This window comes from Labrus mixtus, chromosome 7 (genome assembly GCF_963584025.1).
Source record: "Labrus mixtus chromosome 7, fLabMix1.1, whole genome shotgun sequence".
In the NCBI taxonomy this organism is placed as follows: domain Eukaryota; kingdom Metazoa; phylum Chordata; class Actinopteri; order Labriformes; family Labridae; genus Labrus; species Labrus mixtus.
In genome coordinates this window covers 30,891,513-30,909,012 of record NC_083618.1, presented here as the reverse complement: position 1 = coordinate 30,909,012, position 17,500 = coordinate 30,891,513, and the positions used below count along the sequence as shown (strand labels likewise).

At 45.7% G+C, this 17,500-nt stretch overlaps 2 protein-coding genes across 2 annotated transcripts in view; both read left to right on the top strand.

Moving 5' to 3' along the window:
• The window catches only part of LOC132977219 (recombining binding protein suppressor of hairless-like protein), a 20,088-nt gene extending 8,768 nt beyond the window's left edge, over positions 1–11,320 (top strand). Inside the window, exons 4-10 of the mRNA XM_061041689.1 lie at positions 936–1,168; positions 3,267–3,404; positions 5,062–5,174; positions 7,454–7,594; positions 7,679–7,834; positions 7,999–8,102; positions 10,868–11,320. Coding sequence (XP_060897672.1) covers positions 936–1,168; positions 3,267–3,404; positions 5,062–5,174; positions 7,454–7,594; positions 7,679–7,834; positions 7,999–8,102; positions 10,868–11,168 — 1,186 coding nt within the window. The 3' untranslated portion in view covers positions 11,169–11,320. The remainder of the gene's footprint in view (positions 1–935; positions 1,169–3,266; positions 3,405–5,061; positions 5,175–7,453; positions 7,595–7,678; positions 7,835–7,998; positions 8,103–10,867) is intronic.
• Positions 1–17,500, top strand: part of LOC132977166 (CD276 antigen-like) — a 160,486-nt gene that overhangs the window by 75,823 nt on the left and 67,163 nt on the right. The window lies entirely within an intron of this gene.

Below are 17,500 nucleotides of genomic sequence, written 5' to 3'. Positions count from 1 at the left end.
CACACCAGGCCTGTGATTGGTTGATTGCAATGTTTTGGCAATCAAACAATCAATTAGGACGTTGTCGATTTAAGTCAGGCTTGTTACGGTTCGGTGTGTAAAACAAGGGAGCGTGGACCCAAGTGCAGAACCAAAAATGATTTAATTAAACAAAAACTCACTTCAGAAATCCAATCACAAGAAAACAAGGAGCCACGAGTAAACAAACATACAACATACAATGAACTGAGACAGGAGGGAAGAAACACAGAGACTAAATAGACACAGGGGTAATCAAACACAGGTGAGACTAACAAGACACAGGTGAAGACAATCAGGGCAATCACACTGGGAAACACACAGAGGACAACTACAAACTAAATCATGAAACACTAAAAACACACAGAACTCAAGAATGAACACAACACAGTAGAACAAGAAGAAACACTAAACACTGAAAAACAAAACTAAAACAAGACCAAATCATGACAAGGCTGTTTTTTACTGTTAAAACATCAGATAAAAGTTTTATTTACGTTCTTTAAAATGTGTCTGGAGGTCGATCAGCTGATCAGCAGAGCAGCAGAGGAGTGAGTGATGGGATCTCTGTGTGCAGCTTGTTGTGTCGGAGCGACAGACTGTGTGTGTGTTTACACAGATGAGACTATCTGCTCTTTATTACAGTCGGCTGTTGACTGGACAAACAGTGGTGTCTGACGCTGCTGTAAACACAGCGTGTGTGTTCACTGGCCTCTTCTTTATGAGCTGACTGAAGGACAACACGGTTTAGAAACATGCTCCATACTCTGCGTCACCGTGAGACTGTGAGTGAGTGAGTCAGGATGAAGGCTGCTGCTACACAGTGGTTATTCATTTAGAATATGAAGGGATGTCTCTGATTCCTCCATGCAGCTGATTGTAATAATAAAACATGTTTCATCTCCTCTCCTGTAAAGTCTCAGAGCGGGTGTACACCTCTCACACACTCTCGTGTCCTTTCCGTCTCCGCAGCAGATGTTTGCCTGTGCCAAGTCGCTCTTCATCTCCGATCAGGACAAGAGGAAACACTTCTGCCTGCTGCTCAGGCTCTTCGTGGGAAACAGACAGGAAGTGGGCTCGTTTCAGAGCAGGATGATCAAAGTCATCTCCAAACCGTCGCAGAAGAGGCAGTCCATGAAGAACGCCGACCGTGAGTCTCGTTTTATTATGTCTCCCTCGGACTCCTTCTTCAGATGAACCATGTGTTTATTTCAAATGTATTTAACCAGGAAGGCCTCATTCAGATTAAGAATCTCCTTTACAGGAGAGTCCTGCACATTAAAGAAGTTACAGACACAGATCAACATGTCCTGAGTATCAGAGCAGATCACCTGAAGCATCGTCCTCTAACATCTTTAATCTACTTTTAAAAAGATTTAAAGGGAGCAGCTCGTCAGACTCAGATCATCCTGCAGGAGCAGCGGACATGAAACTCATTCCCCGCGTTTCAAGACGCACTTGCAAGAATACGTTTTCAGACTGTGTTGCAGAGTGAAGACTGATTCTTCCAGCACATGAATACAGTTACACGTGTAAGGGGAAGCAGGTTCAGTATAGACTTATAAATCAGGACGTGTCAGAGATTTTGTCTCGACAAAGCAGGCAGTACGATGATGAGTCAGAGCGCTGAGAATTGTAATGATCCTCAACCAAGCAGCAACCTCTGGTGTTGAAAAGTGAAGCAGAGGTTGAAGTGTAACATCCTGCAGTTCCTGGAGTGTCCACTAGAGGCTGGCTGCAGAAGCACAGGAAGTCACATACACACCCATTCTAAAAAGCCTGTTTTTACAGCAGAGATTAACATGTTTACAGCCTGGTTCAAAAAACCAAATAGGTGTGATTAGCTCATGTCTCGATGGACACACACTGTACGGGGGGTGAATGTTTTGATGACTCATCAGTTTTGATTTGATGAAGGATAAGAGTTATTCACAATAAGGCGTGTAGCTGACCTGATTGACAGGTGGGCGCGGTGTAACGGTTTGTCAGGAGGTTTAAAACCCGCCTCAGCTCCAGCTCTCAGCCTGTCGTTAGGTTGACTGAAAGTTAGACTGAGACAGCATTTCCAGCATGGAGACCGCCATCGATGGGACTCCAGCGCCCCCTGCAGGAACAGACGGGGGACGCCATCGATGGGACTCCAGCGCCCCCTGCAGGAACAGACGGGGGACGCCATCGATGGGACTCCAGCGCCCCCTGCAGGAACAGACGGGGGACGCCATCGATGGGACTCCAGCGCCCCCTGCAGGAACAGACGGGGGACGCCATCGATGGGACTCCAGCGCCCCCTGCAGGGACAGACGGGGGACGCCATCGATGGGACTCCAGCGCCCCCTGCAGGAACAGACGGGGGACGCCATCGATGGGACTCCAGCGCCCCCTGCAGGAACAGACGGGGGACGACACTCAGGCATCAAACATTCATATTTACAGTCTGTGACCTCAACGTACCATGATCAACAGTATCCAAAGATTGAAGGCAGAAGATGTGCATTTATAAAACATCAACGTAATCAATCCGTAGTGTGAAAGTAGCAGAAACAAGTCGTCAAGGAAAAATAAAGGTTTTGTTCCTGAAGTAAACAACCCATAAAAATACTCAGATGTATCTCAGGTAACTTCTGCAACATGATTGGCTTATGTTGCATTTTATCCAGATCATGATTGGCTGTTCTATCAGGACATATTAATGTGTAAAGCTCACCTGGACTTCTCTCTGTGCTCAGAGTGTTTATATCCGCACAGAGGTCGGACTGATTGACAGCTGGTTGTTTGTGTCGGGACTTCCTCCAGTGTTGGGTCACTGCAGGCCAAAGGGTCGAAATTAAGTTATCTGATACACACACACAGACAAACACACAGACACACACACACACACACACACACACACACACACACACACACACACACAGACACACACAAGTTAAACACGTGCACTAAAAGGAGACATCACTCTGACAGCTGAGATTTCAGATCAGGTGATGTAGCTTCAGTTACCAAGAGAGACTGACCCTTCAGCTGTGTGTGTGTGTGTGTGTGTGTGTGTGTGTGTGTGTGTGTGTGTGTGTGTGTGTGTGTCCTGATGGTTAGAAATTATTCATAAACCAATAAAAAGTTGAATTCCTACAAGCAGAAGGACCATTTTGTTAGTTTGGTTTTTCTCAATTTTAATAGTGGTCTTACTGTGTCAGCTTGTGTGTGTGTGTGTGTGTGTGTGTGTGTGTGTGTGTGTGTGTGTGTGTTTTCAGTGTGTATCTCATCGTGCTCCAGAGTGGCTTTGTTTAACCGCTTGCGCTCTCAGACGGTCAGCACGCGTTACCTCTCAGTGGACAGAGGAGCCTTCATAGCCAGCGCCAGACACTGGAGCGCCTTCACCATCACCCTGGGTAAGTGTGTGTGTGTGTGTGTGTGTGTGTGTGTGTGTGTGTGTGTGTGTGTGTCTGTGTGTGTGTGTGTGTGTGTGTGTGTGTGTGTGTGTGTGTGTGTGTGTGTGTGTGTGTGTGTGTGTGTCTGTGTGTGTGTGTGTGTGTGTGTGTGTGTCTCTGTGTGTTTGTCTGTGTGTGTGTGTGTGTGTGTGTGTGTGTGTGTGTGTGTGTGTGTGTGTGTGTGTGTCTGTGTGTGTGTCTGTGTGTGTGTGTGTCTGTGTGTGTGTGTGTGTGTGTGTCTGTGTGTGTGTGTGTGTCTGTGTGTGTGTGTGTGTGTGTTGTAAAGGTCACGCTGTGGTCAGTCTGTACCATAAATCAAATATTTGAGTGTATATAAAAACAGGCTCCGTCTTTATGACTCTCTCTCTCTCCATCGCTCGCTGCTCGTTCTAATATCTTTACCTTCTCCCACGAGGGCCCTTAATACTCAGGCCCCCTAAGCCCCTCCCCCTTTTATTCACTTTCATGTTTTAGCTTTCAGAACATGTTAGGCTGTCTGCACACTTTAAGATTTCAGGTCTGATTTGACCCCCCGTCCCCTCACCCCAACGATCAAGTGGGCGTGGCCTGATTCGAGGCTGATGATTGGTCTACATAATCGTCCTCACTGCTCCAGGTCGACTCAGAGCCCCCCTGATCCAACAGGTTTGATTTGTATGATTCCAGACCGGGCTGCCTCTGAGGGAATCCCTGAATGATTCACTAACATGTTGTCAGAGACAGTCGAAGCTTTTCTGGATCTCATTTTAAAAGTTTATTTATTATTATTTTATTTATTTCTGGTTAAGCTACCGAGCAGACCGGGAAGCTTCTCTGGCCGGATGTTGTGTACTTTGACAGCTTACAAACGCCACAGAGAATATAAAGCCATACACTCTCAGTCTTCTGAGCCAGAATTTCACCGTATTTTATTTTAGCTGCAAAACAGAACGCACTCCTGGACAGCCAGCTGACGACGTTGATCGTCCTCCATGTTTGTTTTTCCTTCTGAAGGTTCTGTGAGATCTCGTGTCTGTGAAATAGTTCCTACAAAGAGCAGGTGTGTGGCCTCGAGGTCTGACTGAATCCACTGTTGTGTGTTTGGAGGATTATGATGTTTAGAATCGGTTGAAGCTGGTTCAGATGTGTTTTCTGTGTTTCCTGTAGTCCTGAAGCTGCAGACGCTTCATGTCTTTATCTTTTGATGTTTAACCCCGAGGGGTCAGGAGGTCGATGTCAGAGATGAACACTGGTCATACCTGGAGTCCAGCTCGACCTCCCTGAATTAATGAAGTCACTGTCCACTGGAGTCTCCTCGACTGGAAACACACGTTTATGTGTGTGGTTAAACCTCCCAAAACCTAAAACCAGTTATTCATCCTGCTGCACCAAACCAGCTCTACTATCACCACACACACACACACACACACACACACACACACACACACACACACACACACACACACACACACACACACACACACACACACACACACACACACTTACTCCTGTGTTCATCGCTGAAAGCGTGATGACTTTATGCAAACAGAAAAGTGTGTTTGAATATGATTACTCATCTGATGTTGTGTGTGTGTGTGTGTGTGTGTGTGTGTGTGTGTGTGTGTGTGTGTGCGCACAGTGGAGGACCGGCGTGCCAGCCATGGGGACTTTGTGCTGACTGAAGGTTTCATCTGTTACGGCTGTGTGGTCCAGTTAGTGTGCACGGAGTCCGGAGTAACTCTGCCACCGATGGTAACACACACACACACACACACACAGACACACACACACATACACACACACACAGACACACACAGACACACACACACATACACACACACACACACACACAGACACACACACACACACACACACACACAGACACACACACACACACACACACACACACACACACACAGACACACACAGACACACACAGACACACACACACACACACACACACACAGACACACACAGACACACACACACATACACACACACACACACACACAGACACACACACATACATACACACACACACACACACACACACACACTTGGTCAGAATCTGCCGTCAGGTATCATGGTGCAGAGTTTTAGGCCACGCCCACCTGGAAGCACACAGTTCAAAGAGCTGGCCAATTGGAGGAGAGTGGGCATGTGGGGGGCGGGTCTTAAAGAGACAGCAGCTGAAATGAGGGATTGTACTGACGCCCGAAAAATAACCTCCTGAACTGTCTTGATTAACATCTTCAGCGACATCAACACATTATTTTCAAACTGAATCGTTGACCTGCAGCGATAAATACAAACAAAATAAAAACTGATGAGCAGAGCCGACATCACTCCGTGTACTCCGTGGAGCAGCCTCAGCCAATCAGGAGGCAGCTAGTCTTTGTTTACTTTAAGGATTTTTACCAGAAGAAATTCTGACCAATCAGAGAGCATTTTCCTCGTTCATCACATTTTTGATCCGCTTGTAAACACACAAACCAAACTTGAGGTAATTAAGCAAACAATGGAACAAACTGGTCGATGATTCAGACCAAAGCAAACGATCTCGAGGTGCGATGCCGCCCTCCCTGAGTGAACAAAGACTGACTGTGGAGTGAAGCTGTCCCTCCAAACACGGCGTTAAAGAATGATAACTGCTCTGCTCCTGTATGTCTTACAGATGTGTGTCTGTGCAGATGTTATATAACCTGCTAATCCCATAAATGCTCTTATTGTAAAGCCAATCCTTCAGGTTAAGTTTTATTTAGACGAACCTCTCAGCAGAATCCGTCTCAAGCTGCTGACGGCTCTCTTTCCTCAAACCTCCCAAACTGCTGTCATAACAAGCTCAGCTGGAAGGTGAACGTTTATCTGCTCTCCACTCCTCAGTGTGTTTTTGTATTTGAGGCCTTCTCACCGCACGGTTTGTTTGGAGATACAGAAGGTTCCTCCTGTGGGGGGGGGGGGGCTGAGGGGTCGAAGAGCCCGGCTCAGGTGTTTTCGGTTGTGGTCGGCGTTCAGGGACCGAAGAGGTGAAAGTAGACGTAACAGAGCGATAATGTCAGCTGGATCAGCAGCAGTGGACGGACTCAATCGTGAAAACAAGTCTTTGGATGTTCTGTGTTCAGAGCAGAGGAGGGGGCTGTTTGTAGGAGCGTTTATGTGGAGCATCGAGCAGAGACAAAGATCTCATCATGAGGAGTACAAAGCTTTTAAAATTCTTGTCGAATTCTTATTCTCTCAATTTCTAGGTCCTCAGAAATGTCTGTCCCTCTTTTCTCCTTCTCCACTCCACTCTAACTCTCTCCACCAGTTTCTTCTCCCTTTTTGGTTTTCTGCTCAGAAGTTGTAGATGTTTGTTTCTACCAGGTGCATGATGGGAAATTAGTCTCAAAAGGATTTGTAGTTTTGGAGACATTGAAACTGCGAGATCCCCAAAATCTAATTCTGTGACTAAATATTCTTTGAGTTGCTGACACATTGTGTTTAGACGTGAAAGAGTTTAAAAGGTTAAAGGAGCGATAGGTAAACTGTCGACTGAATTAAATAATAAAATCATCAGACATTAAGGAAACATGTTGAAGTGCTGGCTTCTCTGACAACAATGCAGCAGCCAGTATGTCCTCCTTCTAACTTTAGATTCTGCTCCTGAATGCTCTGGATTTGTTTGGACCAGAGAAGGTAGGCGCTTTTAAGACACGCCCCCACACGGCCGTTTTGGACGCCCCTCTGTTTGTCAGATATGAGAGCAGTTATCAGGTCAACAGGTGTTGCAGCGATGGAAGCGGGCAAGAGAAGTGGTTCAGATAGAAGTGATTGTACCCGACCTAAAAAGCCTCTGCATGTTTCTAATAAGCTCCACGAGCAGAAACGTGCTCAAACTAGGATCAATATTGGAGATGCTTTTGAAAAATGGAGAGAGGTTAGAACACAGAAAGGTTTACAGACCCATGCAGAGCTGGATAAACACTGAAGCTTCAGTGTCCACCACATGGTGACCTGCGTACTTTATCGATTTTGCTTGATCGCATCTTCAGGTGATCCGTAAAGTCAACAAGCAGCACGCCATCCTGGACGTGGATGAGCCGGTTTCTCAGCTTCATAAGTGCGCCTTCCAGTTCAGAGACGATCCACAGTCCTTCCTGTGTTTATCCAACGACGCCATCATACAGTACCAGGTGAGAGTCCTTCCTTGTCCTGGTCTCGCTGCAGTCCCTCTGTTCCCCCACAAACACAAAAACCTCCACCTGTCCTCCCTCCAGGCCCCGTCCAGCGTCAGAGACCCGAGCAGAGTGGTGCTGAACGACGGATCTTGTTGGACCATCATCGGGGTGGAAGTAGTGGAGTACACCTTTAACCAGGGTTTGGCGTGCATCCAGACGCCTGTTACTCCTTTCCCTGTGATCACTGGTTTAGAGGCGAGTCGAAAAGAGAAACTCTCAGACACTCTCTCTGTTTGGTTTCTAATCTAGAGGGACTGAGGGTCTGGTTCTCTAAAGGATTCTGAGGCTAATTCACAATAGACATGCAAAGGGTTAAAAGGCGAAAACGACCTAATTGTCATTTCGAACGCTCCTTGCAGGTGAATGGTGGAGGACACGTTGCCATGCTGGAGATCGAAGGAGAAAACTTCAGCCCTCACCTTAAAGTCTGGTTCGGTAACAGCGAGGCGGAGACCATGTTCAAGTGAGTTCACAAGAGATGGAAAACAAAATGTGAAAAGAGGAGATTCATGACGTTTTCAAACATCCACAAAAGATCCTGAAAGTTTCCTCAAAAATGTCAGGTGAGCTGAATGTGTGAACGTAAACTTTACCTGGACTTTATTCAGCAAACTCACCGATTAAATTTCTGCATGAAGTCGAGTCGAGACGACAGAGATTGTCGGAACCTTATTGCTCATCATGTTAAATTTATGGATGCATGTAATACTTTTTGTTCATTGGATCTGGGAGGGGGAGGGGCTTGTGGACTTAATTGGGCTCAGTTCAGACTAGTAGAGAGTGGAGCCACACAGTCTTTTGACCTCTCTCTCCTCACCTCTCTCTTTGTGTATAGTTTTGGACTAACCTGTATCTGTTTTGTTTAAGTAAACATTTAAACTTTGATCATTTGGTCATGTGGATTTTTTAGAGAAAAATTACGCAAGAGAGGAGTTTTGGGAGCGTCAAGCTACGACTTCAGTGGATACCTACAGAGATAGTCTCCTGCTCTCAGGTGCATGTGTGAACAACCAGGTCAGGAGGATTTCAAGGGAAGTCCGTATGACAAGAGACTCTAGAAAAGGTTGACGGGATTTTCAGTATTTGTCTGTTTAGAGCAAACGGAGCTTCAGGTGATGCATGACCATTCATCTTTAGATTCCAGAAGAAGTTATGAAGTTCATGAAAAATCACAACAACTCTCATTAGATCCATCTGGGAGCTGATGTGTGCTGAACAACGATCGAATAGAAGAACAGGAACACAGATACTAAAATACTCGACCCAGAAATCCAAAAGGAGAGTAGAAACATAAACAGGTCTATTCACAGGCGTACAGTCGACAACAGTTGTATTTAGACTTTTATTGGCCCGCTGCGCCGCTGTCTGCTCGCCTTTATTGGCTGGTGGAGAAACGGGGGCTGTGTGGGGGGGTCACGAAACGTAATGTGATGTTCACATCTCAACCAGCTAAATCTGTTTCTATAAAACTTCTAGGTCAATTATCTTTGTCACTTTATAACGTCAAAGTTGTCTCTTAGTCTCTTAGTGGACTGGATTCATGGATTCATTTATTTAATTGATATCAAAGTCAGCTGTTTCTGTTCCGCACTGTTGTCGTTCTGCTTCAGATGATTTTTTGCTTTAACAATCACTTTTAGGTCTTTTTCCTGCCGATCGCTCTCGAGGTCGGTGCTTTTTTACCTCGGAGGCTCCAGGTGCAGAGCGGAGCGGCACGAGGGCCAAATGAAAGTTTTTAGTCTTGTTAAGGTGCGACTGTGAAGCTGGCTGCTCGTTAAATCTGACCCAAATATGAACGTTTTTATGGCACATTAAGCACCACTTCCACACCGAGCATTATGCAACCAAAGCATAATTATATTTCAGTTGACCCAGAATAGAAAAAGCTGTTATTTTTCTGTTTGTTGAGGAATTTCAATAAAAGACGACGGCCATGTAGACATGTTTGTGACGTGTACGTGGCATGTTTCAGGAACGAGGTTTCCAAATACGTTCATGTAGAAAACTGAAGATGATAAATAACACCGGACCAAAATGAATTACATGAAAATACAAAAGAATCATTTAACAAGTTCTTGCTGTGACCCTCTGAGGGCTCCGTAGTTTTAACTAAAAAATGATTAAAGGAGCGGTATGTACCTCTGACCCCTAGTGTTTAAAAATGCTTAAAAGCGCCTACCTTCTCTGGTCCAAACAAATCCAGAGCATTCAGGAGCAGAATCTAAAGTTAGAAGGAGGACATACTGGCTGCTGCATTGTTGTCAGAGAAGCCAGCACTTCAACATGTTTCCTTAATGATCAGATAGTAAGATACCTTTATCATCTCACTCTCTACACAGCTCACTGATTGGTGCTTTAACTAAAGATGCAGTTTGACCTTTTTCTACCATCAGAGTTCAAACAATCGTCTCTCTGAGTCTCGTGCAGAAGTTTTGAGGGAACCAAAAGACTTCCAGGCGTTTCCCCTCACAGATTCTCATGTGACACGATCCACATCAGAGCGGCCTCTCTGACGTCGGCGTCCACCTCAGAGCCCACACCTGAAGTGCTGACATCGTAACTCAGGCAGCCGCTCTGCAGCTCAGAGGACGAGGAGGAGAGATGTATTTATGTAACTCAGTCAGCCACAATGTGCTGATTGTAGAGAAACAGCAGCCAATTAGAAACAGGATCCCACACCGCCATCAGAGCCGGAGCTGGACGAGTCTCTAAAAGAGCACTCACAGTTTCATGTGTGACACAGAGTGATGTTTAGTCTCACACATAATCGGGTCATTTTCTACTTCCTCTGTTTATTTTCAGTCATTTGCTGCTCACATTTCCTCCTGGAAAGTTTGAGACAAAACCAACAAACTGTTGATTATCCAAAACAATCAACACGATCGCTTGTTGTCTTTGGCCTCTTTGTTGTGTTTGTCTTTGCACATTTGACGTCCATGTTGATACACAGAGTCTCACGTGTTTAGTTTACTGTGCAGCGTTTTATTAAAGGTGTTTAGAACACTTCGCATGAATCATTTCAAGTCCAAGAAACAAAAAACAGACTAAAGTCACGTGATGATTCTTCAGGTTTATCAGTTTTAGAAACATCTTTTTATTTACTTAGAAAATAAAAGAAGACAAGTTTATCCTTCAGTTGTTGCAGATAACTCTGATGATCCGTTTCCATGGTTACCAAAGTATCTCACAAGAATCCTCTCACTCTCCTCTCCTCGTCTCTGCTCTCAGGTCTCCTAAGTCTCTGCTCTGCGTCGTTCCTGACGTCTCCGTGTTCACCGACGTCTGGCGCTCTCTGCGACGCATCATCACCGTCCCGCTGTCTCTCCTCCGATTGGACGGCCTGATTTATCGCACGCACTTCAGCTTCACCTTCACCCCGGAGCTGCAGCCGCCGCAGTCTGTCCGAGGAGCAGCGGGGGGAGGGAGGAGAGACGGCGGGGTGGAGGGAGGAGCGGAGGACGACGTCCTGTTGGAGACAATCCACCAGGAGTTCACCAGAGCCAACTTCCACCTCTTCATGCAGACGTAGCTCAACTGATGGAGGCGAATTAAGAAAAAAAAAGACACCAGAACAGCTCGACATGTAAGCAGGAGACGCCAACAGAAACTAGAGTCTGTGCAGTGTCATCCTGTGTGGTGAATCAGGATGTCTTTTTAACTCATTTGCAGAAGTAAATCCAACGCCAAAGCCTCAGTGTTTCCATCAATATGTAAGAAGTAAAAATTTGACTTAATGGAAGAATGCGACTTTTTGATCCAGTAGATGTCGCCCTTGAGCTCCAGCATGAAACTAAAACAAACTGCTGTTAGGCCACGCCTCCTCCAAACTGAAGCCTCCGCTCTCCTCCAGAGACACACCTCCAACCCCCCTCCACTCGAGTTCGTACAAAGGAGTTTTAGCACAACCGGCGGACAAGATTGTCCTTTGCTCGAGCTGCAATCACCTGTGTCCTGCATTGTTGTGTTAGCATGCTAATGTTAGCGCTCTTTAGTTAGCTCGTAGCTTCACATTGTTGTGTTAGCATGCTAATGTTAGCGCTCTTTAGTTAGCTCGTAGCTTCACATTGTTGTGTTAGCATGCTAATGTTAGCGCTCTTTAGTTAGCTCGTAGCTTCACATTGTTGTGTTAGCATGCTAATGTTAGCGCTCTTTAGTTAGCTCGTAGCTTCACATTGTTGTGTTAGCATGCTAATGTTAGCGCTCTTCAGTTAGCTCGTAGCTTCACATTTCATGTAAACTGACACAGAATGAGCGTGATCTAAAAACTCTTACTAACATCCAAATAATCAGTGAGTATGTTCTTCTTCTTCTCTCTAGTTCTTGACTAAAACAGCTTTTATACACAAGGGGAGGAGCCGGCCGTCCCGTCCATGTAAACACGGCTCTGACAACAACACAGCCAGCGGGACTCGAGCTTCTCCCTCATTGTAGACAGTCATGACTCAGAGACACATTTACACAGGACAGACTGGATTTCACATTCTTCCTTTTATCAACTCTAGCAAAGGATTTTTATTTACCTAGATTGTGTAATGCGCTGAAATGCTCGTTCAGATCTTTCAGTCTTTGCAAAGTTGCCGTCACAGACTGCTCAGCGAACGAGAGGGGAAAGGTTTTGAGAGACGATTCCCTCCGGCCAATCAGCGACCCGTCGTTAAGTGTCAGCTCATCTCTCTTTGAATCTCTTCACCAGATACTTTGTACGTCTTCATGCAAGGCGACGTGCCCCGAGGTGTAGTCGAGGCTAACTGCATGTCGATGAAAAACATGCTGAGTCTCTGAGGCTTCCAGAGAGATGTTTAAACGTTCAGCGACACTGACAGCTGATAAAACAGTAGAGTGGAAATGAACTGCTAATGCCTTATAGAAAAGAAACAGAGAGCTATAGAGCCGTGAGCCGAGGGAGGAGACACAGCGTCTGCTTCCCGTTTGATCCTCGGAGAGGCGGCTTACAACTCAATATTCTGAGGAAAGACGGAGGCCCCGGCTGTAATCCGAGCGGTATTCCTCTCTGGGTGTAGCGTGCGTGCCTGAATGGCACTTTGTTACTCAGCTGTAACTGTAATAATTCACGGGGTTCAGAAGTGAAAACAGGAACACGGGATACTCCCCGAGGATCTGAAAGGACTTTACCATCAGTGACGAAGTGATGTTGGACGCTTCAGGGAGTTCAGTCGAGGTCAAATGATAAATGTTATCAAATTTATCAGTGTTTTTTTCCCGCTTAAAATCCAATAAAAGCCGTTTCTATGTCTAAAAACGTTTCACGTCGGCGAGACCGAGGCAAGACCAAGACCATAAATATCTCTGAAAAATCCTCATCTTGTGTTTAGGGGGCGTGTCACTCACTTAGACCGTCACAGCGGGAAGGTTGCAGACGTAACCGGGGGATAAAAATCAAACTACAAATGAAGTGAAGTTATTTGTTGTTTTAGAAAGAGGAGTTTTCCTTCTGATCACAGAGATGGTTCAGAGATTAGATCAGTGGTGGTCTTGACCGGTCTTCATTTAAAATCCAGAGTCCACCCAGTCCGAGACCGAGACCGAGACAAGACCGAGTAAAAGTAATTTTGTCCTCCAGGCGGGCAGTCCAGGTTCGAATCCCACCTGTGGCTCCTCCCCCCCCCCCCCCCCCCCCCTCTCTCTCTCTCCATGGTATCAGACTCTATCCAGCGTCTCTACATTAAAGGCACAAAAAGCCCCAAAAATATATATTTGAAAAAAATGCTTTTGATTCCAAGACGAGACCGAGACCTTGAAAAAGTCGTCTGGAGACCGACTAGTGGTCACCACACTCCGCACAAGACCCTGTTCCAGAACAAGACCCTGGCCCAGTCCATTTCACACTTCCAGCCTGAACTGTGTTAACACTGTAAATAAAGTTTTTACTGTGTTTCCACATGTGCTGCATTTGGGTTCTTACACACAGCTTCAGGAATGAGACGTTTGGATTTATTCTGTTCTGTGATCATTTGAGGAAACAGTCGGAGCTCCGGACCGAACTGATTAAAGAAATCCTTTTGGATCAGGTCCAGGTCTTTGTCCTTCAGAGCTTTCATCCGTCTAATGCTAATCCAATTAATTAAAGTGTCTGGTAGCAGCGAGACTGAACAAACCAACAAAGCCGATGTCAGACGGCTCAGTTCTTCACCCCGTGTGTTTGATCTTTTGGAAGGAGTTGTGAGTTATTAAGCTCGTGGTGAAAAGCGAAACTAAAAAGCTCGTATTGTTCCGATCAAGCGAAGCGTGAGATAATCACAGAAGCGTGACGAGACCTCCCACGCGGCGCTCTGTAGTAAACCTCGTCTCTTCATCCGCCGCATGCTTCTCATTCTTAACACGGCGACTCCTCATCCGCACAGGCGGGACGCAGCGAGTCTTCAGTGAGCGTGTGACGGAGACGAGCAGGAGGAACGCCATTAAAGTCCAGCCGTCACGACGAGTTTTTAATCTCTGATAATATCTGAGTGGAAACAGAAAAACCATCGCCGCCCGGGACGGACGACCAGCGGGGACAACGACCTGATACGAACGATGTGTGTGTCTGTGTGTGTGTGTGTGTGTGTGTGTGTCTGTGTGTGTGTGTTTGTGTGTGTGTGTGTGTGTCTGTGTGTGTCTGTGTGTGTGTGTGTGTGTGTGTGTGTGTGTGTGTGTGTGTGTGTGTGTCTGTGTGTGTGTGTCTGTGTGTGTGTGTGTGTGTGTGTGTGTGTGTGTGTGTGTGTGTGTGTGTGTCTGTGTGTGTCTGTGTGTGTGTGTGTGTTTGTGTGTGTCTGTGTGTGTGTGTTTGTGTGTTTGTGTGTGTGTGTGTGTGTCTGTGTGTGTCTGTGTGTGTGTGTGTGTGTGTGTGTGTGTGTGTGTGTGTGTGTGTGTGTCTGTGTGTGTGTGTCTGTGTGTGTGTGTGTGTGTGTGTGTGTGTGTGTGTGTGTGTGTGTGTGTGTCTGTGTGTGTCTGTGTGTGTGTGTGTGTTTGTGTGTGTCTGTGTGTGTGTGTGTGTTTGTGTGTGTGTGTGTGTGTCTGTGAGTGTGTGTGTGTGTGTGTGTGTTGTGTGTGTGTGTGTGTGTGTGTGTGTGTGTGTGTGTGTGTGTGTGTGTGTGTGTGTGTGTGTGTGTGTGTGTGTGTGTGTGTGTGTGTGTGAGAGAGATAAAATTATAATTTTGCAAGAATTTTTCAGGATATTTTGAAGATCCTGAGGATCTCTCCAAAGTTTTTCAGGATCTTCCAGGATTCACAAAGGATTTTCTCTAAAGTGATTCAGGATCAACATAGAACTGTTTCTTCTCTGCGTCTCTTCAGGGTGTCCGTCATTAAAACATCTTTTATCCTCAGACGTTACAGACATTTTGAAATGTTTAATAAACTGTAATAATATAGGAGAGGCTTTGTGAATCATTTGAACAGGTTTAGCTTTTTTGTGAATCTGACCCTGAGAGAGAAAGTTTTAAAGCACAGTTTCATATTGAAGGTGATTCAAAGTCTGATCTGACGCGGGTGTCAATCAAGTATCTCCTCTGAAAATAACTCTGTGAGTCATGACTGTCTACAATGGGTGTAACACCCGAGTCCCACTGTCTGTGATGTTTTCAGAGTTTTCAGAGTCCTATCTTCACTTTGTTTACATCGCCCGGACGGCCGGCTGACTCCTCCCCTCGTGTATAAAAGTTGTTTAATTGAGGGACTAGAGAAAAGAAGAATAACATACTGTACTCACTGCTTAACTGTGTTTCTAGATCACGCTCATTTCAGGTAAATTTACATGCAGTGTGAAGATACGAGCAGAATAAAGATCGCTAGCATTAGCATGCTAACACAACAATGCAGCGCCAGTTGTTTTGGTTTCATGCTGGTGCTCAAGGGCGACATCTGCTGGATCAAAAAATCACATATAAAGACTTTAAAGATATGGGACAAAAAAACGAAGAAGCTTGTTCCTCATCCAGGAAAGCGTCCGTACAGACATGAAGCCTGAAGGAGGCCTCCAGCTTCCCTCCTCACGTGTCCACTCCTCCGAGGGGAACTGAGCGCCATGTGTCTCTCTTCCTGCGTTCTCTCTCTCTCCCTTCCTCCTCCTCCTCCTCCTCCTCTTCCTCATCATTAGCAAGACAAACATGTGCGGGGAGAAGAGGAAGGAGACGAGAAGAAACACAAGACCGTGCCGTCCTGGAGCTCCTAATCTCTATCATGTGGGAGAAACTTCAAACTGAGAGCTTCACGTGCCCCCAAACACCGACGGGCTGCCACGTTCCCCCTCCGTCATGAACCAGGAGCCAAATGAAAGGGCCCATTCTTTAGGCTCCACAGAAACACACCTCCATTCTTCACTCAGACCTTCACCCTCCTTCCCTCTTGTCGCCTGAAGAACAGGCTGCAGGGACTTTAAAGCCTCTGGTGCATCCTGTGGGCGGAGCTTAAAAGACACTTCAAATAAAGAGAGAAGAAGAAGAAGAAGAAGTTCCAAACTGAAGACAGAGGTGCCCAACATGTCCCCGTGGTCATTTCACTCATTAACAGAAGAGTTTGAACAGAGGCCTTTCTGTGTGTCCTCTTCCTGCATGTGTGGGTTCTCAAGGTTCTCCGGTAAATGATCCCTGTGACAGGTGCTGACATGCTGCACATCTGGAGAGACTCTTCATATCAGTTCTCTTAAATGATGTGTCCTCGCTCCTCGGGGGCAAACCGGATGTTGTTCTGGACCCGCCATGCTAAGGATCGTCCCAAAGCTCTTTTTACTGAAACGAGGAGATGTGACGGCGCTGGAAAAACAAAGGAGGTGGAACCAATTGCAGAAAACCAAAAACTATTTATTTTAAAACAAAAAGGCAAAACAAACTAATATCAAAAATGTCCAAACTGAAAACTCGACAAAAGATCTAAAACCCAAGGAGCGGCAAGAACCTAAATCATGAAACACTGAAGACAGAGAACTCAAGAATAAGTAATGACACCATCACAACAGATCTGATCTAGGACCCACACGAGGGAAGAATGACAAACTACAAAATAAGAAACCAAATCAGATCAAATCATGACGGGAGATAAGAAGGAGATCTGAGGAGCTGTGAGCGAGGACACATGATGGCAGACTTTACAGAAGTCTTTTTCAGATCAGGAATCACTCTTTCAACGGCAGAGTTTCTGATAAATTACACCAGATACACGTCTCCGCTCGGCAACGGCAGTGAAGCTGAGAGATTTTTATTTTAGTCAGTGTGTCTGCTTCCTCTGGCTCCTCTGTGTCTCAGCTCCATCAGTCCAGAGTCCTCTGCTGCAGATATACAAGTCTTCTGTTTCTGCAGGATGTCAGAGCACGGAGCATCAAACAGAGCGAGCGGGACAGGAAGTCAGACACAGAAACAACATGAAAACATCCGGTTTATTTTCAGAATAAAAGCCTCCACTTTGACGTTTAAGCACAATGACCTTATGTGTGTTTGTCGTCTTCTTTATTATCAGAATCAGAATCAGAATCAGAATCAGAATCTGGGTTTATTACCAAGTACATTTACACATACAAGGAATTTGACTTGGTGTATTGGTGCTAAACAATTAACAAGGAAATAAATCAGAACTAGAAACAACTTAAATAATACAGAAGAAGAAGATATTACAATATATAAAATAGAATTTAAAAATGTAAAATATAAAAAATAAAGATACAAAACACAAAATGTAGAAAAGGTGAAATGTAGGAGTGTAGGTTTTTTGAAGGTTTCATACCACAAACATCGTATTATCCGGTGCTGTAGCTCGTGATTCTGTAATTCCAGCGGGTACTGACTTTGTCTCGTGACTCCAGCTGTTCGGAGGCGCTGCTCCGCTGGGTGTTGACGGACGAGGGAGCACGATGCCGTACCTGAGCGACTG